At 43.5% G+C, this 25,082-nt stretch overlaps 1 protein-coding gene across 9 annotated transcripts in view; it reads right to left on the bottom strand.

The window, feature by feature from the left end:
- The window catches only part of ARMC2 (armadillo repeat containing 2), a 138,811-nt gene that overhangs the window by 33,109 nt on the left and 80,620 nt on the right, over positions 1 to 25,082 (bottom strand). For 5 of the 9 annotated variants that reach the window (XR_006217787.1, XR_006217789.1, XR_006217786.1 and 2 more), the window contains exons 13-18: positions 16,509 to 16,824; positions 13,133 to 13,255; positions 12,711 to 12,824; positions 9,988 to 10,120; positions 9,298 to 9,458; positions 2,536 to 2,751 (exon numbers count right to left, since the gene is read on the bottom strand). Coding sequence is in view for 4 of the 9 variants with exons in the window: in XM_007078746.3 (XP_007078808.2) it covers positions 2,594 to 2,751; positions 9,298 to 9,458; positions 9,988 to 10,120; positions 12,711 to 12,824; positions 13,133 to 13,255; positions 16,509 to 16,824 (1,005 nt within the window). In the remaining 5 variants the exon portion in view is untranslated. Of the gene's footprint in view, positions 1 to 2,335; positions 2,752 to 9,297; positions 9,459 to 9,987; positions 10,121 to 12,710; positions 12,825 to 13,132; positions 13,256 to 16,508; positions 16,825 to 25,082 lie in introns of those variants that run through there. The other 4 variants (XM_007078746.3, XM_042986940.1, XM_042986941.1 and 1 more) reach the window with 1 other exon arrangement.

The following is a 25,082-nucleotide window of genomic DNA, read 5'->3' as shown; positions in this document are numbered from 1 at the left end:
TTTGCAAATCATATACTTGATAAGGGATTAATAACCAGAATATATAAAGAACTCCTTCAACTCAACAACAAAAAACCCAAACAGACCGACTAAAAAATGGGCAAAGGACTTGAATGGACATTAATCCAGGAATGATATATAAACAGTCAACAAACAGATGAAAATACACTCAACATCACTGACTATTAGAGAAATGCAAATAAAAACCACAATGACATTATCACTTTACACCCATTATGATGATTACTATAAAAAACAAATCACAAGCATTGGCAAAGATATGAAGAAATTTGAACCTTTGTGCACTGTTGGTGGTAATGTAAAATGGTGGAGCCTCAATGGAAAACATTATAGATATTCCCCCCAAATTAAAAATAGAACTACTATACGATCCAGTAATTCCACTTCTGGGTATATACCCAAAAGAGTTGAAAGGAGGAGGATCTCAAAGAGCTATTTACACACCATGTTCACAGCAGAATTATTCACAATAGCTATGCGGTACAAGCAACCCAAATGTCCACTGATGGATGACTGGATAAACAAAATGTGGCATATACATACAAGGAAATATTATTCAGCTTTAAAAAGGAAGAACATCCTGTCACATGCTTCAACAAGAATCAACTTTGAGGACATTATGCTAAGTTAAATAAGCCAGTACAAAAAGACAAGTATCATATGATTCCACTTAGGTGAGGTATCTAATCAAATTCATAGAAACAGAAAGTAGAAGGGTGGTTGCTGGGAGCTGGGGGGAAGAGGAAATGGGGATTTTTTTTTTTAATGAATATAGTTTTAGTTTTGCAAGATGAAAAAGTTCTAGAGCTCTTTTGCAGAGCAATGTGAATATAACTAACACTACTAAACTGTACACTTAAAAATAGTATGGTAAATTTTATGTGTTTTTTTTTAATCACTTAAAAAAAAAAAAACAAGGGTGCCTGGCTCAGTCAGTAGAGCATGTGACTCTTGATATCAGGGCTGTGATTTTGAGCTTCATGTACAGTATAGAGATCCCTAAAAAAATATTTTTAAAAAGTGAAGGGGAAGGCAGATAGGTGGTTCCAAAAGGTCCAGCTTGCTCATGAGTGTGAGGGTGAAGAGTTTATATGGAGAATAGGAATAATGGTATTCCACCATAAGTTATTATATTAGTTATAAATACTGAGGGGGCTGTTTTGGGGGGAGAAATAGTTTGATCTTTTTCAGTGAAAGTAGAATATATGCCCTGCTATGGATTAAAAAAAAAAAGACTTAGACCCTTAAATGGTTTTGAGAGATCAGCCCCTCAGACTATACAATAAGGTATACAATAAGTGTCCCTAGGGGATTTTGCTGAGCCCTTGTCAGAGACTAGGCCCAGACTAGAAGGGCCCTTGGAAAGTCTATTTATTCCCAAAAATTTAGATATTATATTCTAATGGTCTTTGAGAGCCCATCCAGTCTGGAGTACATGCCCTCTTCCCATTAGTCTTGGTATTTTGTAGGGTGAGAGATGAGCCATTCGTAACAGCTTTTCTCCAAGCAGAGTAGTGCATCTGCTTTTATTTCCAAATCTTCATTTGGCTAATATAGAATACTCATCTCAATTTCTTTGGTTTTTATCATTTTTTCAAAGGCCAAACTTACCCTGCAAAGAATAGTAAACTAAAAAATTACCATCACCATTCTATAATTTATTGAGCACCTACTTACACATCAGACACTGTGCTAGGCAACTTGCCCATTTAATGTTTTTGTTATTTTCCCAAACTGCACTAGAATAAAACATTCCTATTTTACTATTCCCATTTTACAGTTGAAGTTAAAGAAATTAAGTTCCTTGCCCAAGGTCCACACAGGAGATAGCTAGGATTCAAGCTGAGATCTGCCATTTACCTAAGCCTATACCCTTTGAGGATGTTCTATCACCTCCCTAATCACAGAGAGTTACAACTAGAAGGACTGTGTGGTCTAGTCATTTTATTTCAAATGAAAAGAAAGAGGTAAAATACTCCCTTTTTCATCTATTTTACTTATTTAATAGAGTAGATTGCCCAAAGCAGGTGTCTCTAAATTTTTCTGCTTACTCCCGCTCTTAACATGAAAACAAGAAAAATACTGGTACCTGACCAGAAAATTATTATTAGAGGACAAAGAGTTAGTACAGACGGTTATGTAGTGATGTGTTCCTCACAGTGTTGATCACCGTTCTGCCCAGATACAAAATCTAGGAGTCTTCATTGCACGGTTCACTTACTGAACTGACAAACACTTAAATTCCAAAGTTGTTAAATCCAGATTTTAAGACTGGAACCGAAGTATTTAATACAGAATAGAAGAAGAAGTCATGTACTTTGAAAAACTGTGAATATATTTTCATCTTACATTTCTCATAGCAGAGAGCACATTTATATTCATTTTTCCATAATACCTACCTAACGAGAAGAAATGCCTATTTCTTCTAAGATACTTAGACTACTCACTAAAATCAGTATCTGAAAAACTTTCACTATTTGTCCATACTGAAAAACAAATGTTCATGCATGTTACCACTCCGTAAGAATGAAGGAGACCTGACTTCTTGCTTCTGTTGTTAATCTACATCATGTTAGAAAGAAGGAATAGGCAGTGGTTCCAGGAAGGTATGATGACTCTGAATTCGGTTCAGGAGCTGCTGGGCCACAGGTTTGAATTCTGTTTCCCACTGGAGTTTGTGATAGTTTTTTAGGTCTTGATCAAAACTGCCATCCAGTGCTAGTTCTTCATCTGCACCCAAAAAATTAAAATTACAGCAATTATTTTGGCATGTAATCCTACTGGTTAAAGTTTACATTTTGATGGCATAAGTTAAATTCATCCTGGGTCATCTCTAATCTCAATATGACACAGATATGATTTGGGGGTTACATTTGTTTTTTATAGGAGTAATTCTTGGGGCACCTGCGTGGTCCAGTGCCCAACTCTTGATTTCGGCTCAGATCATGACATTCCGGTTTGTGAGATCGAGCCCAGAGTTGGGCTCCACACTGGTTGTGGAGCCTGCTGAAGATTCATGCTCTCCCTCTTGCCGTCCCCCACTCGCTCTCTCTTTCAAAATAAATAAATAAATTTAAAAATTAAAAAAAAAAAGTATAAAAGTAGTTCTTCACTATAAAAAGGACAATAATCTTCTCAAAAGAAAAAAAAAAAATCCTGGATTAAGTTGAGCTCTTATTTCAACTAATCCCCAAGTGTTTATATCCACATCCAAAAGTCAGATCACAGTTTCTCAGGAGAAACAAAATATTAATAGATATTCCTTATCTGCACATTAGAAAAGTGAATTACTTCAGTGGTTGACAGATCTAAAAGGAGTCAGGAAATCTTTTCAGAAAGTAACACAGTTGAATTTGACACTTGATTTGAAAATCAATTTTGCTGGCTTTAAAGCAGCCTCAGTGTACTTCTTTGTAAAGGCCCCTATGCTCTCACCAATAACAGTGAAAAGTGGGAGACTTTGAAAATCTGAAGTAGTGAAGTCGTATTAGAATCCCAAGTGAGTCCACGTATAATGTAGAAAAGCACTAGTAAAAAAAAAAAAAAAAAAAAAAAAAAAAAATTACAACCTTAATTTGCTTCTTATTCCAAGGGCACCCTGAATTCTGTAAACACTGAAAGTCTATCCAACCCAAATAGGAAGATAAACGGCCACTAAGCGTTCTGTGCCAATATTTTGCTTGTTTATATTGGGCCTCACACCCCGTATGTGAAGGATTTTAGGAAAATGGATTGGCCTGCTGGTCAGAAGACTGGCTCTTCCACTTCCTAGGTCTGTGGCTGAAGCAGACATGGTAAGTGGTAACCACCAAGCCCTTAAATGACCACAAATATTGCTACTTACATAACTTGCAAACTTTTTAATAGGGCCAATTAAAATCCCATTATCAAATGCTTCATTACTGTTTACATCAAATTGTCTGCACTGTGTATCTTCATATATCCTTTGTACCTTGGCACTGTTGGTGTTAGTGTCAGTACCCTGAGTAAGATAAGGCAACCCGCAATCCCAGTTTGGACCTCCCCCACCTCTCCTCCAACCAAGAGGACAGCCGCGCCGCTCAGAGATAAGTTCTGGACAGACACAAACGCTTCAGCAAGGCACTCCCTTTGAGGCACTCCCAGCTCCTGTAGGCAAACCTGGACCTCCCCACCCACAAGCTAACCAGGGCCTCGAGGGGAGGAGAATGCCAACGGCCTTCTGGGCCTTCAAAGCCAATATTGAGCTACTTCCAGACATGAGAAGCCTGAGAGATTTCTCGATCCTCTTCCTCCTCACTCTTTTCCAGGTTTTCTGAGCATAAACTCATGTCAGACGATGAATTCTCTTATTTAATGCCCTTCTTTCCAAAGAGGCTTAGGGCTGCCGGCTGCCCAGGCACTTGGCAGTTCCTTCCTCTGCACAGGTTTTAGTTGGATTTAGTGGATTTAGCAAATCTCTATTTGGGTGTTTTAGGGCTTTTTTCAATCTAATGTCAAGACTGTGTTACTTTTCTTGAGGTCTGGCCTATGATTAGTTAATCCACACTCGAACCCTATTAATTGTAAATTGGTTTAGACAAGGAAACAAAAGTGGCCCAACAGCTACAAGTAAAAGCAAAAAGCAGTCTGAAGTTTGAAAGTAAATACAACAAATACATAAGAAAGTGCCCTACTACACTAGATATTATATTTTGGAATGTGTAGTCTTTGCAGTAAAGAATAGCAGAGGGGGCGCCTGGGTGGCTCATTCGGTTGAGCGTCTGACTTTGGCTCAGGTCATGATCTTGCTGTTCTCGAGTTCAAACCCTTCATTGGGCTCTGTGCTGACAGCTCAGAGCCTGGACCCTGCTTTGGATTCTGTGTCTCCCTCTCTCTCTGTCCCTCCCTCACTCATGCTCTCTCTCTCCATCAAAAATAAACATTAAAAAAAAATTTTTTTTTTAAAAAACAATAGCAGAGGCAAATTCAAGAACAATTTATATCTATGATTTTCAAACTCTTGACTGACCTAAAAGATACATACGTCAGGACTGTACATTATGACTTACATATTTATTTACAATCAACAACATTTCACAATAGAATACTTAGTCTTACTGCATGTAATGTATTCTGATATTTTCTTTCTTTGCTACCACCTCATTTTTTTAAAGATGTTGGACACAGGATGGAAAGCACTGATTTTGATAACCAATCATTCTTAAGCTTTCTGTGTGAACAGCATACTTCTAATACTAGAATTTAAAGGAAACTTTTAGAAAGGTATAGAAAGGAGTAAAGAACCCAAAACAATAAATTCCTCAGTGATCATTATATCACAATTTCTGTTGTAGTTTAAGTATCCTGCAGCATCAATTAAAGCTTCTCTTACTTCACTATCTCCCAGTTTTCTGTTCAGCACCAGGTAGCTCTAAGAAGGTTTGATTATTTTCCTATTATAAGGCCCAGTCCTCACAGTCCATGCTCTTCAGTGTGGACTTGTTAATGTCATCCTTTATTTTCTTCTAATTTTTTTAGAAAAACATTTTTAAGTAATCTCTACTTAAAACATGGGGCTTGAACTCACAACCCTGAGATCAAGAGTCAGATCGTCCACTGACTGAGCCACCCAGGAACCCCTTTAATGTGATCCTTTAACTTGAACACCAGGCCTCACTCTGCCCCTTGTCTCACAACCTAGGTGCTAAGTTGAACATATGTTACGATGAACATAAAATAACCTGTGTTCTTTGTGTTAATAAACTGCACACACTGATCACCAGTTACCAGCTCTCCTGAGAGAAGCTCACAGTAGAACAGTGTGCCAGACTTGTGTACATCACTTAAGATAAACATCAAGATAAACACACTACTGATGAGTTTATAAGAAGTGACTGCAATACATCAGGACGTTTCAGACAATTTTCTTTTTAAGCTACTTTCCAAAAAGAACATCAACGTCCCAATGTCCCAACCATGTAAAGGACCATTACTTTCTCCTTTTTTTGTCTTTCCTCAGTCACCCATAAAAAAAAAAAAAAAAAAAAAAAAAAGTTGGCTAACTTCTATTACTGTATCAATTGCCTTGTTATTTCTAAAAGCAGTGCACACTTCAATGTGGGCTTTGTGATTTAACAGCTCATTCTGTTTTCAAAATGGCCAGCTTTTTAGCTATCTGTGTGAAACAACTGGAATTCCAGTACACTCTCACTCACCTATGCATACTAATTGCTGCATCCTGGCTGGTCAGACATACTACAGCCCTGTCAGAGGTAAGGGTCTGAGGCTGGCACCACACAGGCAAACACCAGGAAAGAGCTCAGTCCTTAGAATTTGTAAGGAGGGCCTAGTGATCACGTGAGAAATCCCTGACACACTGTGGCTCCCTGATCAAATGTGTTTATTTTTGCTCTCCACACCACAGTTCCCTTCCATGGGTTTGGGTGAGGATTTACAAAGTTAGTCAATCAGAGCACCTGGGTGGCTCAGTCTGTTAAACATCTGACTCTTGATCTTGGCTCAAGTCGTGATCTTATGGCTCCTGGGACCGAGCCCCGCCTCCAGCTCTGTACTGACAGAACAGAGCCTGCTCGGAATTCTCTCTCTCCTGCTCTCTCTGCCCCTCCCCTGCTCATGCTCTCTCCTTCTCTCTCACTCACAAAATAAAAAAAACTTGAGAGAAAGAAAGAAAGAAAGCAAGCCAATCTACAGGCATCTATCAAGGACCTACTTCATATGAGGCAATATCATTTCCCTAAAGTGGTTCAGTTGGAGTGGGGAAACAAGATAAAAGTTACAAAACAATAACACAGGAGAAGTTACACAGTTCACGATTGCTATTTAAGAAGTACAGATTTCCTATGACTACACTGTGGGCTTGAAAAGCTGTGTGAGAAAGGTCTGCAGGGACGGGCAGCACCTGGCTGGGATAGGCACATGCAAAGGCTCAGAGGTTGGGGAAGCACAAGGAGAAGCCTGCCCTGGTTCTAAGGGAAGCCTGAGGGAGGGGCTACTAGAATGAAGTGCCTGCCGCCTGCCGGGTACTGCATTCTGCTGAGAAGCTGCCCATGCCCACAGGGGGGTTAAGGGGGCCCTTATGTGAGGCACCTGGGTTACTCGGTCAGTTAAGAACCTGATTTCGGCTCAGGTCATGATCTCACGTTCGTGAGTTAGAGCCCCACATCGGGCTCTGTGCTGACAGCTGGGAGCCTGGAGCCGGCTTCGAAGTCTGTGTCTCCCTGTCTCTCTGCCCCTCCCCCACTTGCACTCTGTCTCTCTCAAAAATGAATAAACTTCAAAACAAAATTTTTTTAATTAAAAAAAATTCAAAGGGGCCCATATGTAACATGTCCCCACCATTTTGTTATTTATGGTTGACCGTTCTGGACCTATGTGCCAGGGAAGGAAGCCACAGGTAGGCTGTGGTACAGGCAGCTGCTGCCTTAGCCCTGAAAGCCCTACACCCCAAGGGAGTGATTCAGGAAAGCAACCACACCTCTTCCCCAAACAGGAGACACATAGAAAGATATGCCAACAACAGAGGAGACACATGCTGAGGGCAGCACTAAGAAGCCTCGAGAGAGTTGAAGCATGACCAAGCAGGAGCCTCTAGGGACTTTTTGCATCACAGCAGAGACTGAGCAGAGTTGAGTCTCAAGCAGGGTGGAGCAGATGATGGCCTGCCACTGAAGGGGTCACTCAGGGACTCTGGTTTCATCTGGAACGACCTTCTAGGTCCTGAGTGCCCCTCCAGCAGGCTTTGGGCAATGTGCTTATTTCCTGGCTTCCTTCTTCCCTGTGCACCCTTCCCTGAAACTCCTTCACTGAGCAGGTAGGGGTTCTCAAGCCTGGTTGCATAGCAAACTCACCTGTGGAACTTTGAAAAAAAACACAGACAATTGGCCTCACCCTGGAGTTCCTCAATCAGCATGCCTGGGGATGGGGCCAGGACAAGAGTGTGTGTTTTTTAAATTCCACACCCAATTCCAATGTTCTGCCCCACTTGAGAACTGAATTAAGGCAAGTTGAGCACAGACTTCTGCTCCTGGCAACCTGAGAAAGCTCAGTGTTACCAGAGCAGACTGTGAACCTCAGTGATTTAAAATCATGTTCATTTTTTTTTCTTACTCCTACACCCACAAAATTATATTTACCTGAAAAGAGCAAATTTCACATCCATCTAGCAATCCTGATTCTTTCAAGTAACTTCTGGTTCTGAGTTCCTGTTTAATAACATTGTTACAACACTTAGCATTTACAAAGCACTTTCACAGCCCTGTTTTGAGGACTCCTCGTGTGTCAGGTACTCTATCAGGTTCTCTGTACAATGTCTCCTCCTTTATATTCTAACAACTCCACAAAGTGGCCATCAATGGTCCCTAGCTTAGAGATGAAAAAATATAAATTCAGGGAGGTTAAGCCCAACATTAAAAGTTTATATGTGACAAAAGCAAGGGCTTAAACTCTGAATGGTGTGCTATGGGCCCTGTGGTCTTTCCATTATGCACTCAGATGCTTATTTGATCCTCACTACTCCCCAGAGCAGGGCTAGGGTTATCATGTCCCCATCTCAGAGATGAAAAGACAGGTCCTGAAATTCTCTGGTCAAATCACACCACAAGAAAACACCAGCATTGGAATCCACAGCTTCTGAGCCACACTGAGAGCTTCCACATGGCCTTGCAGATGCAACACGGTGGCTGGGCAATGGTACAGACATGGTCTCCATTTTGAGAAAAAGGATTATTGAAAACATTCACTTACTTATTTAAATCATTGTTTTTAGACCTAACCCAGAATGAAAAAAATTCTCCTAAAAAAACTTTTTTTTTTAACATAAGAAACTATCCTTTCCTTTGATTTGTATCAGTGATTCCTTCCCTTTCAATGGTCTGAACCCCACTGCAATGTCAAATAATTTCACAGACCCTCCTCCACATAACATAGTTGCTAATTAAAATGTATAGATCCATTAAAACCATGACTTGAGAGTAACTTTTAGCCATATTTTATCAATTCCAATGTTATATATTTTTAAACAACACCAATAATTTATGCTCACATCTGGTATTTAGGCAGTTTATAAAAAAATTCAGAAAAGAAAAAAATGAGAAAAGCCACAGAAAAAAACCATGACAGAATCCAATGAGTTGGAGTCCTTGTGTCCCCATTGTAAATAACATTCTGCCTCTTCTCAGATATTTCCAAATTTACACAGCTACTCAAACACATACCAATCTTTACCCATGCTGGTCACAGAAAAGAACATTTCTCCTACTCTGATAAAACTCACAGACTCACAGTCTGGAGTCTTACCTAAAAATGATGGTAGCAGGACTAACAATGTGTTGGTGTCTTCATCTCCAAAACATGATGAAGCGTTGGTGATATTTTCACTGAAGTTCCATAAAGTTTTGCAAACCAAGCAGGCCAGCTGCCAATCGGTAGGACCAAAATGTCTTAAACAATCCACCAACCTAAGTCAAAAAAGTCAAATTAAGAAGTTGTTAGGGGGGAGCCTGAGTGGCTCAGTCACCTAAGCGTCCAACTCTCGGTTTCGGCTCAGGTCATGATCTCACGGTGCATAACTTGGCTTGGGATTCTCTCTCTCTCCCTCTCTCACTGCCCCTCCCCCACTCGAGCTGTCTCTGTCTCTCTCAAAATAAATAAACTTAAAAAGAAAAGTTATTGGTCAGAATCTCTTTAATTTTTGTATTTTTAGCATAATGACGATCATCCTGTATTATTTAATATGTATTATATGTAATTCAGTGGTTTTTTAACATTTCACATCTATAAATTTAAGTAGCTACAAAGTAGCAATAACCTACTTCTGAACGGTTTTAAGCGTCCAGTGGCACCTAAATTTCCTCTTCAGCCCGTAGCTTGGCAGTTCCAAATGCTGAAATACCTCCACCCCAGAAGAGTGATGAGAGGGGCCCAAGCTCCATGGGAAACCATTCCCTCTGACATCTGAGAGTCAGGACTCCATGCCTTGAAACTTACTTTTTAATGCCACCTCCTTCTTTTAGGATGACACGTTTGTTTTTATCCACAGTGAGATTTAGGAGAACACCACAGGCAGAAAAGCAAATATCCTGATGCTTAGCATCGAGCAGTGCAATCATGAACTTGTGTACTGGGAGGACAGAGAACAAATGTGGACCAATAAGGCTCAGGGTTCCCAGCTGTACCTTAGATTATAAATGGCAAAGGGGGAAATGGGGAGTGGCTCGAAAAACCGGAAACTCTGCTAGGGGACTTAATCCATTCTACCTAAGGCTTTACTCATGCCCAGCTGTGGGTTTGCCAACATCCACTGCATCTAGAACTTGCTCCCCATCCCCCAAGTCCTTGGTCCCCCAGCAGTGCTGCATCTGACCCAGGCAGCAGCTCCCTCCCCGGGGCAATGATATAGTCCCTTCCAGTAGAAAGGGAAAAAAAAAAAAAAAAAAAAAAAAAAAAAAAAAAAAAATCACAAACTCCAACCACACAGGTGACATTCATCTCTACCATCTGATTCTTCTCAAGGGCCCCTTTGAACCTTTGCAGCAATTTTCTTTAAATACACAACCCCTGGGGGTGCCTGGGTAGCTCAGTCAGTTAACCATCTGCCTCGGGCTCAAGCCATGATCTTGTGGTTCGTAAGTCGAGCCCTGCAAAGGGCTGTCAGCGCAGAGCCTGCTTCAGATCCTCTGTCCCCTTCTCTCTCTGCCCCTCCCACCACTGGTCCTCTCTCTCTCTCTCTCTCAAAAAAAAAAAAAAAAAAAAAACCTTAAAAAAATTTTAAATACAGAACCCCGGAGGGGGGAAGTAGGCTCCTGTTGCGATCTCTAAAGTCTTCCAGGGCTTGTAAAAGAACTGCTCAGATGGCTGGAAACTGGCCTGTAGCAAGGCAGGACTTCCAGGGTAGGGGGCAGCTCAGGGCAAGACAGGCTTCCCACCTCTAGGAACCATTTTCCTTTACACCTAGGAAATGGAACCATCTATCCTGGTTTCTTATACCCCCAGAAGGGGCTGGGCAAAAGATTGGGGGAGGTTGGATAAAGTGTGTTCTGCCTCCACCCTATCACCTAAGAGGTGGCCATCTTGTTCTGACTTTGGTCCCATTGATGGGTCAGACACATACATGTGTGTGTTTAAGAGTCTAAAGAATGCGCCAAAATGTTAACAGTTATCTCTGGGGGAGTGAGATTATGGGTGACAGTTTGCTGCTGCTGCTGCTTTTTCCCCTTAATATCTGTATTACCTAAATTTGCTACCATGGATAATTAGGAAGTTTTAGGTATTATACTTACATGAAATATTTGAGATGTATAGAGGTGGTTATCTTGTGTACCTGCCACCCGGCTTAAGAAATAAAATGTTACAGGGGTGCCTGGGTGGCTCAGTCAGTTTAGCATTCGACTTTTTTTTTCTTTAAATTTTTTTAATGTTTATTAATTTTTAAGAGCGAGAGAGAGAGGCAGAGAGTGAGTGGGGGAGGGGTAGAGAGAGAGGGAAACACAGAATCTGAAGCAGGCTCCAGTCTCTGAGCTGTCAGTACAGAGCCTGACAAAGGGCTCGAACTCACAAACTGCAAGATCATGACCTGAGCCAAAGCCAAAGCCTAACTGAGACACCCAGGCACCCCTGGACTTTTTTTTTTTTTTAAGTTTATTTATTTATTTAGAGAGAGGGAAAGCATGAGTGGGGGGAAGGGCAGAGAGAGAGAGAGGGACAGAGAGAATCCCAAGCAGGCTTCATGCTGTCAGCACAGAGTTGGACTAGGGGCTCGATTCCACAAACCCGTGAGATCATGACCTGAGCCAAAATCAAGAGTCAGACGCTTTACTGACTGAGCCACCCAGGTGCCCCAAGTGACCAACTCTTGATTTCGCCTCAGGTCATACTCTCATGGTTCTTGGAACTGAGCCCTGGATGACAGCACAGAGCCTGCTTTGGATTCTCTATCTCCTTTTCTCTGCCCCTCCCTACCTCAAAATAAAAAAATAAATAAACTTATAAAATTGGATCTGTAACTTTTTTTTTTATCTTTGGGCACACCTTCCCTTCCAACGGTGACTTCTATCTTAAGTGTGGAGTTTACAATTGCCAAATGTCATTTGTACCTTTACATCATTACTATACATTACATAAACAATACTCAAGATCGTTATGCATGTTCTAAAACCTATATTAATGGCATTATTCTGTATATACCCTCCAATCACTAGCTGTTTTGCTCCTATATTATGTTTGAGGCTGATCAATGTTGATCCACGAATCTCTAGTTCATTTATTTTAATTGATGTAGAACTTTTTGTTGCATGAACATATCATGATGTATGCACACTTAGGTTTTTTCCATTTGTTGCTATTACAAGTAGGGCTGTAATGGACATTCTAGTACGTGAAGGAGAATGTCAACTGAGTCCATTCTCATGGACAGTAATAATGACTATAGATTGTTTCCCTTACACACACACACACACACACACACACACACACACACCATCTCAGAACTCGGAAGACCATGCACAAGGGAGAGGGGAACCCTGAGAACACTGGCCAGATCTATCCTGGCATATCGAGTGGAGAGCCTTCCACATGCATGGAACAGCATGTCAAGCACTGCACATCCCAAAGCAGAAACAAGCATCACATTGTCATGACCCAAGCTCTAGAACTGCTTAGCTGTTTATTGGCAAGAAGTACATGCTGATGAACACGGAGTATCATTAACTCACCATTTTTCTGCACAATGAAATCACAGATGTCATGGTCCTGGGAGAGATTTCCAAAAACACGCACAGCTTCAAGGATTCCATCCATGTTATTACTCACAAGAAGCTTTATGAGCACTGGGTTTGGGGACCAAAGAAATAAAACCAGTGAATTTAAGTTTTAATTTAAAGGCTATTAGGCTCCAGTATTATACTAAATACTGATAACTCAAAATCTTAAAGCAATAATAAAACACAAACTGTAAGAGACTTTAGCAAGAACTTGGCCACTAACTTTTCCCCATATTCCAATGTCTTAGAATTGAATGAGGCTCTTTGATATCTGTACCAGAAATCGGAAAATAGGAATGCCACCAGGTCTGTGTTTAGCAAATAGAGTCAAAATGTTAAATATTCATCCACCCAAACCCAACACTGAACCTTACATTCAGCAATATATAGCTTTTTGTCTTGAATTATGGAATTCTTCACTTGGTAGTAAGATAAGTTGTTGATTGTGGCTGTAGTATTGATCACCAGCTCCTCGCAATCCTCAATTGACTTGTATTCTGAAACACAGTAAGGAAAAGGGTACCAAAGGCTCATTGCAGGGGCAGAAACAACGACATCCTAACTGCAGCAACAACAGCCCCAGGGACAAGCCACTGTCCCAGGCAAGCTCTGTGCAAGGGCACTGTTTGCTGCTTTATTTCCCAGGACGCTTCCTGCGTGGAAGTGCATCAAAAGCAGAGGACCACTCCTGGCCAGGTTTTAGAACACTCTAAGCTCGCTCCCTCCAGCCAGGGGGTCTGGACAAATTGGGCTGATCTAGGCCCTGTGTTTGTAGTAAAGTGGAGGTGCCAACACACCAGCAAGCTGAGCTTCTCTCACCCCCACTGGTTTGCCGTATTCCTGAGCTCTCTGGGGGCTCCACCCTGTGAGTCTGTTCCCCACACTTCCAGTCTGTTCCCCACACTTCCACCTCGCAACAGAACGATCCTGGGGGCAAACTCTATCCATAACTCCTATCAGTGCTGCCCTCCAAACACGCAGACTCTGATCACTTCTCACCTCCTCTAGTACCACCTAGCCCATCCCTCACCTCTTAACTGGCTACTCTTCTTCCAGCTTCCTCCCTGAGTCCATCCTTAACATGATGATCCTTGAATAGTAAGTCAGCTAAGGTCACTTGTCTTACGTGGGCATCAGGCCCTACCTGGGCAGCCCTAATCTTGACGTCTCTGGCCTCACTTGATGTTCTAGCCCCCAGGTCCCCAGTGCCAACCACACTGGTCTTCCTGCCCCCCCCCCTTTTTTTTTTAACATATCAGCATGATCCTGACTAAACCTTTGTACTGCTGCTACTCCCTCTGTCTAGAATATACTCTGTTTCCAGTTATCCACTTGGTTCACTCCTCACATCCTCCAGGTTGTTGCTCAGACATCACCTTATTGAGCACACATTCCTTAATCACCCTATATAAAATAGCATCCATTATTCTCTTCCCCTTACCTTACTTTTTAAAAAATTGTTTAATGTTTATTTATTTTTGAGAGAGACAGAGCATGAGTGGGGAAGGGGCAGAGAGAGGGAGACACAGAATCCAAAGCAGACTCCAGGCTCCAAGCTGTCAGCACAGAGCCAGACGGGGGGCACGAACACATGAACTGTGAGATCGTGACCTGAGCCGAAGTTGGACACTCAACCGAATCTCCCAAGCACCCCTCCCCTTACCCTACTGTTATCTTCTCCATAGCACATATAATCACCTGACCTGTTCAGTGTTTAATGTTTGTCTTCTAGGACTAAAATGGAAGCTCCACAAGACTAGGGATGTATCTGTTTTAGTCACTGTTGCATTCCTAGCACCTAGAACAGAGTCTGGCACATAGGGGTGCTCAATAAATAATTGCTGGATGCAAGAATGAGTGAAGGAATGAACTCTTTATTTAGCATATAAGGCCCTTAGTCACTTTGTCCCTGCCTTCTACTCAGCCTTCAGACTCATCTCCTGGCAGATGTAGCAATGCCAGTTAGGAGCCCTGGTTCCTGCTACCCCCCACTAACGACGCTAGACCATGGGCAGTGTTTGGGAATCTGTTGTTTTTTTGTCTCTTGCCTTGGTAGGACAATTCATTAGCTTGCCCAGAAAAAAAAAGGGGGGGGGGTACCTCTTCTGTATCACCACCTTCTGTAGGACTACACATTTGGCCAGAAGGAATAGTGACTGACATCAGGAGCAAGAGGGTAGGCATTCACAGCTATGAGGCATCTATCATGAACAGCACCAAGCACTTTATGTGCATTTAGCCCCACAAAAGTAAATAGTTAATAATGCTTTACATGTGCTTACAAGCATTTGAACCCACAATAATTAATACTCAAAAGGTGCATCTGTCTCAGTCAGCTCAGGCCACCATAATGACATACCACAGATTTGGGCTAAAATAACAGAAATCTATTTTCTCACGGTTACGGAGGTTGGAAGTCTGGGATCAGGATGCCAGCACAATTGGGTTCTAGTGAGAACTCTTCCCGGCTGGCAGATGGCCGCCTTCTTGCTGTGTCCTCACATGGAAGAGACAGCAAGAGCAAGCTCTCTGGTGTCTCTTCTTATAACGTACTAATCCTACCATGAGAACAGATTACGAATTTTGGGCAGGGGGCCAGGAGCAGAATACTATTGGCTGAAATGCAGCCCCTTCCCCAAAATGCACATGTTGAAGCTCTAACCTCCAATGTGATTGTATGTGAGATAGGGGTTTTAGGAAGTAAAGTTAAATGAGGTCGTATGGGTGGACTCCTTATCTGATAGGATTGGTGGTCTTATAAGGAGGGGGAGAAAGGGGAAAGAAAGGGAGAAAGGGAGAAAGGGGGAGAAAGGGAGAAAGGGGGAGAAAGGTGGGGATTGCGATCATTCTCTTTTTCTTGAGTGCACACTCTGAGGAAATGCCATGTGAAGACAGGGTGAGAACGCAGCTGTCTGCGAGCCAGGAGGCGAGCTCTCATCTGGAACCCAACTGGCAGGCACCTTGACCTTGGGCTTTCAACCTCCAGAACCATGAGAAACAAAGTTCTGTTGTTTAAGCTACTAAGTCTGTGGTATTTTGTTATGGAAGAGTGAGATGGCTAATAAAGGGGAGAAATGGGACACAAATGATTGGGGGCCATAATTATAGATACCATGAAAGCCTGAAAAATAAAAATATAAACTTTAATCACATGGACTAATCCAGGAAAAGTTAAGGATTTTAAACTCTTTGTGGTTAATTTGGCCAGTCTTTGGTAATTTGATTGGTATACTTTCTTTATTATTTTAGAAAGAGAGAAAGAGAGCACGCAAGCGAGGAAGAGGGGCAGAGGGAGTGAGAGAGAGAGAGAGAGAGAGAGAGAGAGAGAGAGAGAATCCCAAGCAGAACTACATGCTCAGAGCTGAGCTCGATGTGGGGCTCCATCCCACAACCCAGGGATCATGACCTGAGCAGAAATCAAGAGTTGGAAACTCAAAGAACTGAGCCACCCAGGTGCCTCCAGTATACTTAAAAAAAAAAAAAAAGATAAAATTCACATACCATAAAATTCAGCCTTTCCAGGTGTACAATTCAATGAGATTCAGTAACAATTTTTTCTTTTTCTTTTTTTCTTTTCTTTTCGCAAATTTTAAAAAATATTACCTGTATTACCTTTGAGGAAGTTCTGCACAGTGGAGGAATTTTCCTTCCTGCAGCTGTGAAGGCTCATTAAAGCCAGCCAGTTGTACCACTAAACCCCTAGGGGCACCGGAGCCACAGAACTGTCTCCCCTGCTGGGAGCAGCCTTACCTAACGTGGCGAGGAGCAGGCCCACGGCGTGCGGGTTGGTGGCCAGGGCCGGGCCGATGCCAGGGTGGATGGCTAAGTTGGCCAGTACTCGGGTCAGCTTGATGAGCACGTCCTCCGCTGGGGCCCGCGGCCTCTGCACCTTGGGTTGCTGGGCTCCTCCCGCCTGCTCCTTGGCGCACAGGTCCATTTTGTAGAATGTATGGAATAACGACAGCAAGGTCGGAATGCTCCCTTTCTCTTTGGAAAACTGTTCACGAGCCTGGTGATTTTTCGCTGTCAGGTTGCCAAGAATAAAGACAATACGGACAACTAAATCCTGCAATAAAGGGAAGACCATTACAAGTGCATAGGGGCTGGGACAAGTTGTTGGAAAGGGTACAGTATTTAATTTATTCACGACTTAATTAATAGCAAAATGGAACACATCTGGCTTCTACTAACTTGTCTAGTATTTGAGTCCCAAGACTGGTGCAAATTGACAGAGGAGATTAAAAGCATTTGGCAACAATGAAAGAATACAAACCGATTGATACTATTAGCAAGGGCTATTAACTTCAGATCCTTCATCTGAAATTCTGGCCGGCTTTTTTTTTTTTTTTTTTTTTTTAACCCCCTAGAGAACAATTAGTTGAGTGGCATAGGATTACTGATATTGTGTTATGTAAATCTAAGTATTGATACTAACAGGTTTCTTGAGCACCCAAATCTTTTCCTAAAAGTTCACCTCCTGCTGAAGCATCGTGTTTCTAAGAATCGGGTGTTCTGCACAATGGCTAATCAGATTGTGTTACAGCAGGCTTTCCTGACTCAGACATCTGGGGCAGGATAATCTTTGCTGTTGGGGGGCTGTATTTAGTAGCAGTATTCCTGGCCCCTACTACTAGGTGCCAGGAGCACCTCCTCAGATGCCACAACCAAAAAGGCTCAAATGTCCCCTGGGGGCAAAATCAGCCCCAGCTGAGAATCAAAGCACTGTGTTATATAAAGCCACCACTTAGTGATGAGGGAACATAAGGCAAACTGAGGGCCAAGCACAGTCTAGCATTACCCAGCCCTCCTAGGTGGGATGTGTGTGGCATTCCTCAGGCACTCCAGGCTGCCCAAGGACAAAGGAAAGGACCAAAAACAAATGGTTAAACTGATAAAGTCTCCATCAGTTCACAACTATCTTAGTAAATTAGAAGACAAAGGCAATCTTATCAACAGCCTAATCTCCAGAAACCTATAGACTGAGTTTCCTGGAGCCCCAGCATCAACCTCCCCTCCATAGTGATGTGGGAAACAAAGGCAAGAAGGAAATGGCAGATAAAATTAGATTTCCTTATAACCCGCAGCCCTTTGACACACACTTAAGGCAGGCAGAGTAAAACCTTTCTTCAGGAACTCCCTACTGTCTTAATGTTAATGCCTTAGCTTGACAATAGCTAGACCTCCAGTAATCTGTGAGTCTTTAGAATATGAAAATCTCTTTGGAAAGTTCCCTTTTGACTTTACCTCCCCCAGCCCCATAGCATATAAGGAGCCACTCTTCACAACCCCAGCGCCCCTCTTTCTGCTCATGGGTCCTGTCCTCATGCTCTAATAAAATCACCCTTTTGCACCAAAGACGTCGCCAAGAATTCTTTTTCGGCCATTGACCCACCATCACCCCAAAACCTCATCACTTGTTTTTCTTGATCAGGGTAGTGGTTACATGGGAGACACCTTTATCACTATTTGCTAAATTGCACATGTGTGTTTCATGTACTTTTCTGTGTATAAACTATATTTCACAATAAATAAATATTTCTTAAAGTCCCAAGCTGAGAACAATTTACAACTAAGCAGAATGCAAAAATAATTATGTTCTTAATTCGACAACGACAGACAGATGAGTACTCTTGGCCTCACCCATACCCACGGAGAGTGAGGAAACTCCTGTGGGAGGAAGAGACTTTACAGAGACACTCACTGAGGGGCTACCACTGACCTGGGTGCTAATTCTCATTGTGCCAGGCACTGTGCGATTTGACAGGCAAGAAACTGGGCTTCGTACAAGCTGCCTGGTCACACAGCTAGTGAGAGGTGAGTCAGGATTGGAAACCAGGATTCTCCTGATCCAGAGTCATTTCTGCAGCCAAGCCCTGCTTCCCACATGGCCTGTCATTTAAGGATCTCCTTTGCCTTGCCATATGCGGAGCAGTCAAGGAGTTATCTCCTTTTAAAACCCAAATATGTCACCAGGAGGGATTCCCTATAAACTGGACTTTGTTGATCAGATCTGTAGTAATTAGCAGACTTAAGGACTGGGGACAAAGGGCAGAGGCCCGGGCCTGTTTTAATCGGGGAGCCAGGTCTAGGTGGGTCCTGGGGCTGGGGGATGGGCAGCACAGAACTGTGAGTGGCAGAGAGTGGAAGGTCACAGGCAAAGGACAAAATGGGATTTGCCTGGGGCTCCTCTGCCAATACCAACTTGTTCCTGCTTGTTCTTGAAAGAAAAGTTTTCCCTGGCACTGGCCGAGAAGAAGCGAGGCCACTGCTTGTGCAGCTGGGAACCATTTGTCAACATTAAGAAAGTCGGAGGCTGACACGCCAGCAAGAACTGGAGCGGGTCCAGGAGAGAGTTCACACTGGGAAAAACCTCAGCTCAGCCCGCAACCAATGGCACCCAGTCATCCCAGTCAGGAGAACCTGGTCCTGGCCCACCGCGCGCCTGAAGCCCTTAAGGGAACTCTGAATGCTGGGAGCCTGGGAGAATAGCGCGCCTGAAGCCCTTAAGGGAACTCTGAATGCTGGGAGCCTGGGAGAATACACTCGAAGAAACAGGGTAAGGCACCGTGCTCTGAAGAGCTCCTAATCTATTTGAGAAGACAAGGCTAACAAGCGTGGGGGAAGAGCAAAGACTAAAAGGGCCAAGCAGGAAGCTAGACACGGAAAGGGATTGTAATCTCCAGCCTGAAAGCCAGGCAGTCTGGTTCATACATGTGACTTTCCTTAGCCTCTCTATGCCTCTATTAACTCATTCGTAGAATGGGGGAAATATTGTGTTGTAGTGTATTGTATCGTATTGTACTCTATTGAGGGTAAATGAGACAAAACAGGTAAAGCACAAATCATGAGGAATGATTCAGGCACTGCTCTGAACCGCTTTCATGTACTATCAGTAACATGTTAGTGGCATTTAACTGTGCAGGACGGACCCGACAGTCTCCGAGAAATTTAGATCAGAGGATGCCCAGAGAACAGTGGTGGGGGTTGGCAAAATAACCTCCAATGAATTTGAGTCTAACATTTAAAAATGTATAAAATGCAGATATATGGAGGGGAGGACGGAGTAGGTTAGCCAGGAGAAAAGGAGCGGGTCTTGAGAAAGTACCTGGGACAGTCCCCTTCCTGGGTACTGGGCTCACCTTGTCTGTCTCTGATCACCAGGCAGTTCCCTAAAAATGCTGAAGTCTGTGGCTCTCAAATCTTAAGTAAGGACACACAATTTCATTATGACACTCATCATTTCACATAAAGGCGGCGGTTACTTCACATAATTCCCGATGGCAGAGGTTCCTCCCTGGGCTCTGGACGGAAAGCCCTCCTCCACCCTGGACACACCCAGCAGAGAAGCAGAACCCTTTCCAACCAGGGCAGAGGGTATTTCTAAGAATTAGGCTCCTCGAAGGATATTCCACTTCATATTTTCTAAGCTGAGGAATATGAGCTTTTTGCATAAACTCTGATAATATAATTTCTGATTAAAGACACTCTACATGACTCCTACCTCTGAAAAATTCTAATCATCAACCATAATAGCAGTAGCAGCAGCAGCAGGAGGAATGAACACACAGTGTTTATGACGTGCCGGGCCCCGTCCCAAGCATTTAGATATGCAAATTCATTAAAAGTCATAATTTGTAGCCCTTTAATCTGAACAAAGTGTTCCCAATCTCTACCCGTAGTCACCTCCCTCAGGCACTTAACAGTAGTCTCTTGATGTTGCTGGACCTCATGCTATTCCCTGGATTGAGCTCCTCCCTCATTTCCTCAGGAGCATGTGAAGCAAGACAGGAAAGATGTTATATGTGATTTTGAATGACTTCCTTAAAAACTTAAAAAGTGGCTGCATCCTCTTTGCTCATTCATATCAGGACTAATCAGTTTACCCTGTAAAACATCACAGCTGCCTTCTGAAGGATGCTACGCTATTCTCCCTTTTCCCTCTTCCTAGGCCTCTTCTTCCTATGTTTGTTTTCCTCCTTAGCAGAACTCAGCAGGTGTCTCTGGCCCTGTTCCATCTCTACCCGTCACTGCTGATCTGCCAGGTATTCAGACCAGATCCCAGGCTGGAGGCGAAGGCAGCTTTCCTTAGAGATCATCATTCTTCCAAACTCAAGTTTCCTCCCTCCACGGTCACATGTGGTCTAATCTGGGAAGACTGAGTGCTGCTTTTCTCAGAAAACTCCCTCGGCCCCTTCGACTTCTGCAGTTCTTTTTTTCTAATACCTGTGTGGATCCTACCATGGCATACGCTTCACGAAGAAGAGACTCTAGGCTTTAGGGCAGGAAGAGTTAACACTGCCACAGTACCTCTCTCCCTGCCTTCAGATGGAAAAAGGAGGGGGTGGTTCCTGGCAGCAGCAGGGCCAACTGAAGGATGGCACGCGGGATCAACAAATGGGGGTGGCAGATTGCGCTGTTTGCAGCACCAAGCTTCCAGCAACTGCTACGCTCACTGTTTCCGTCCTCTTTCTCAGGGTTGGCTCGGGCGTCTTTTCGTTCCCCCCCACCCCCTTTCACAAATCTATTCTCTGCAAATCTAGGGAACGTGGAACAGGCCAAAATAGCAGCAGTCTCCCGGGAGGCTGGCAGAGGTGGTGCTTCCTTATCCCCACACCAGTGCCGATCTTAACTCATCTGGAGGCCCGAGGACACCGGCTGAGCCAGAGGGCTTTGCAAGGCCCCATGGCTCACCGTGGGCGGCCCGCGCCATGCAGAGGACCGCCTTGGACAGTGTCATAGAGAGGTTTATTCACTGGTCCACAAAGAGAGATTAAGGATTGTTGCCAATCTTTTGCAAGTCTCCAAAACGTCACTTAACTAAACATTCTATACAGATTTGAAAAAATTAGACAAAGGCCAACATCAGCGATTTGTAGAGACCACTGACTGACTCCATAGCAGAAATTATTTCATCAGTATACAATTCTCCATTGAGATACAGATACTCTCTTTTATTCTCTGACAGTATCTGACAGCCACCTATAAATCACCCCTGAACTTTTAGAGCATTTTTATCAAATTTAATACAATGTTGCATATATATATATATATATATGCAACAGCTTTTGTAGTTTGGAAACAACAAAATGAAGATGAATCAGGAGAGGTACTTTTTTTTTTTTAAGAAGTCAGTCTAGTATAACTAGTTCATACTGACTTTCAAATTTTGCATAAAAATGGAGTCAGCCTAGCAACAGTTACGGCCAACCAGAACTCAGACAAACAGGTACACCTATTGCAAGAAACCTGACCTCAACTGTACCCTCCAGTTATAGCCTGTGGGATATTCTCTTTAGTTTCAAATACATTGTGCCCTTGGGAGCCAGCACGTTACTCGGTCTCAATGGGCCCCTCACTGCTGTAAATGAAATTGCTTTAACTGGAACAAAGCCAGGAGCAGGACACGGCTGAGTGGCCGGCAAGCTCCCATAGCAGCAGTTGTCGATGTGACTGTCCATGTGAGAGAGACTGGCCTCAAGTCAGCGAAGGAGGCTCTCCTTCTACCCAGAGATGTGGAGACTCAGGCTTCACGGGGCTTGCTGACCCCAAAGTCCAACCCTGGTGAGGAAAAGAGGCAGGACCTTGGCCATCTGTGCTTACAGACGGATTCCCAAACTCCTCATTCACCATAACCCTCATCTGCCAGATCCCCCAGACTTGGTCCTACAGGCATCTTTGATTACTCACTCCCCTCACCAACCAGTCCCTGAGTTCCCTTTGCTCTGCCATCTCAAAATCTCCCCCCACCGCCTCCTTCCCATGCCTGTTCTGGTTAATCTGTCTGTAGCCTCCTGTCACAGACCCTTGGTGGGATCCTCCCTCTGTGATCAATGTTAATGCCATTTCTTTTTTTTTTTTTAATTTTTAAAAAATTTTTAAAGTTTATTTTTGAGAGAGAGATAGAGAGAGAGAGAGAGAAATGAGTGGGGCAGGGACAATGAAAGAGGGAGAGAGAGAATCCCAAGCAGTCTCTGTGCTGTCAGCACAGGGCCCGACATGGGGCTTGAACTCACAAACCTTGAGATCACGACCTGAGCCGAAATCAAGAGTCAGACACTTAACTGACTGAGCCACCCTGATGCCCCTGTCAATACCACTTCTTTTTAAAAAACAATTTTTTTTAATGTTTATTAATTTTGAGAGACACAAAGCATGAACAGGGGAAGGGCAGAGAGAGACACACACAGAATCTGAAGCAGGTTCCAGGCTCTGAGCTGTCAGCACAGAGCCCGACGCAGGGCTTGAACCCCTGAACCGTCAGATCATGACCTGAGCCGAAGTCAGACACTCAACTGACTGAGCCAACCAGGCGCCTCACTGTCAATACCACTTCTTGAAGCACAGCTCTTACCTCATTTCCTTGCTCAAAAACATCCACTGCCTGTTAAATGTCAAAGCCAGTGTCCAATGCACCATCCAGCCCCATGTGACCAGTTCTGCATTACCTGACATTATTACTCCCCGCACATAGCCAGCCAAGGTGAACACATTCCTCCTCATTTCCCACACCCTTCCCACCTGGCCTGAAAATAACTGGTGTGTATAATGTTGACCATAGGGAAGGAACTATATCAAACTATCACAGAAAGAATAAACTATGTTCATCAGACTCCACTTACTTAGGAGAGAACTACTTCTACTAAGTAAAAGAAAACATTTTAGAAAGATTTTCAAGATGCCCCATTTAAAATGTAGTTAGGAACTTCTCATACAATCTGGATCTGAGAGCTGAATCACGATTTGCAATTTTACAACATTTACCCAACTTCCCACCTTCGAACAAAACCTCAACATGAATTGAACATACAGGTGAGCTGAAGAACAGATAAACTTTACCAATCTGGAACACACACTGCACCACGGCAAAAACGCTAATTAACCCTGCGGTGCTGAAAGTGGGTCAGCAGTTTGCCTAAGTGCTGAACCATACAAAATGGCAGGATCTGGGATGCTGGTGACTCAATACCCAGAATCTAAGTAGAGGAGCGTTTAAAAACCTGCAGGGATTATACTTGATGCCTCCGTTCATCTATCCATTCCATCAGCAGCCATTTCCTGAGCAACAACTATATGCTTCTGGACGTGGCTATCCCTCAAAAGCACCAGGCGAGGCTAGAATTTCACTGTGCTCTGTTCTGTTCTTAAGTCCACAGACATAAGTCAGGCGTTTGGGTTCCGTGCTGAGCGGGGTAGAGCCAGTTCCACAAGGGCAAAGCAGCAGGAGCTGGAAAGAATGAACAAGCTAAGGGCTTACTGTGCTGCCCGCCCGGTCAGGGGTGCAGACCAAGGCCAAGGCTGAAAAAAGGAGCAAGCTCAGCCAAATGCTAGCAGTGGGAATGTGTCTGCAGAGGGGCTGGGAATACAGCCACAGGGCACGCTCCTGCCAGGCAGGAGGAAGAGGGTGAGCCAGGAGCCAAGTTACCATATAAAGGCTCCAGGGGAAGGGGTGGAGGCGCCTCCCTAACAAATCCTCACTGGCCCCAAAAAAGATGGAGGGGAGAGAGAGGTCACGTTATCTCTGGACTGCTGCATGGCTGTGGCTGCATCACAGAGGAACAGCGAGAAAAATGGCAGATGTCTGTGCTCTCAGCCCATACCCTTCAGACATTCCAGGTCTCACTGTCAACACCACGATGCCTGAGCATTCCAAATCAGACAGTGCTCGCTGTGCGTACGTGGCCGAACATGATCGCTTACCCTAAAAGAAGTCTAAATGGAATGAGAGAGGCATGACTTTAAAAGCAGCACAAGCAAGGACATGTCGGGCAATTCCCAGACAGTGTTTTTGAAGGCTCTGATGAGGGTCCTGCCTCTGGATGTTCTGTTTTAAAAAAACAAAAACAAAAACAAAAACAACAATAACAAAAAAAAAAACACAAGAAATTGGCCATATCTCAAATGGAGAGAGTCAGATAGTCAGTTGCTCAACGGGCATGTGATGGGAATGTAGATAAAGGTTATTCTTTTTAGACCATGACCTCCGTAAAAAATTGCCCATCATACAAATCTCATTTGAGGCATTTTACTGGATCCCTTGCCCAGTAGATATTTACAGAAGAAATGGGGAAAATCCCTTCATGTTCTTCCAAAAAACAAACCCAAGCATATTTTGGGGAGATGCTAAATGCAGCAATGGTGACGTCAGAGGCACCTCCTAGGGCAGGCCCTGATTTGCAAGGCTGATACTGACCCTGCTCATCCCTGAGTTACTAGGCCCATCTGTTTGTACATTTGGTTTGTACCAAATGTAGTTTACACCAGAGAGCATACAATATGTGCACATTTCTTAAATGAGATTTGTCATTTAATTGAATTTGGGTTACC

This window comes from Panthera tigris, chromosome B2 (genome assembly GCF_018350195.1).
Source record: "Panthera tigris isolate Pti1 chromosome B2, P.tigris_Pti1_mat1.1, whole genome shotgun sequence".
NCBI lineage: Eukaryota > Metazoa > Chordata > Mammalia > Carnivora > Felidae > Panthera > Panthera tigris.
Note: the sequence above shows the minus strand (reverse complement) of the source record. Positions and strands in the feature narration are given on the sequence as shown.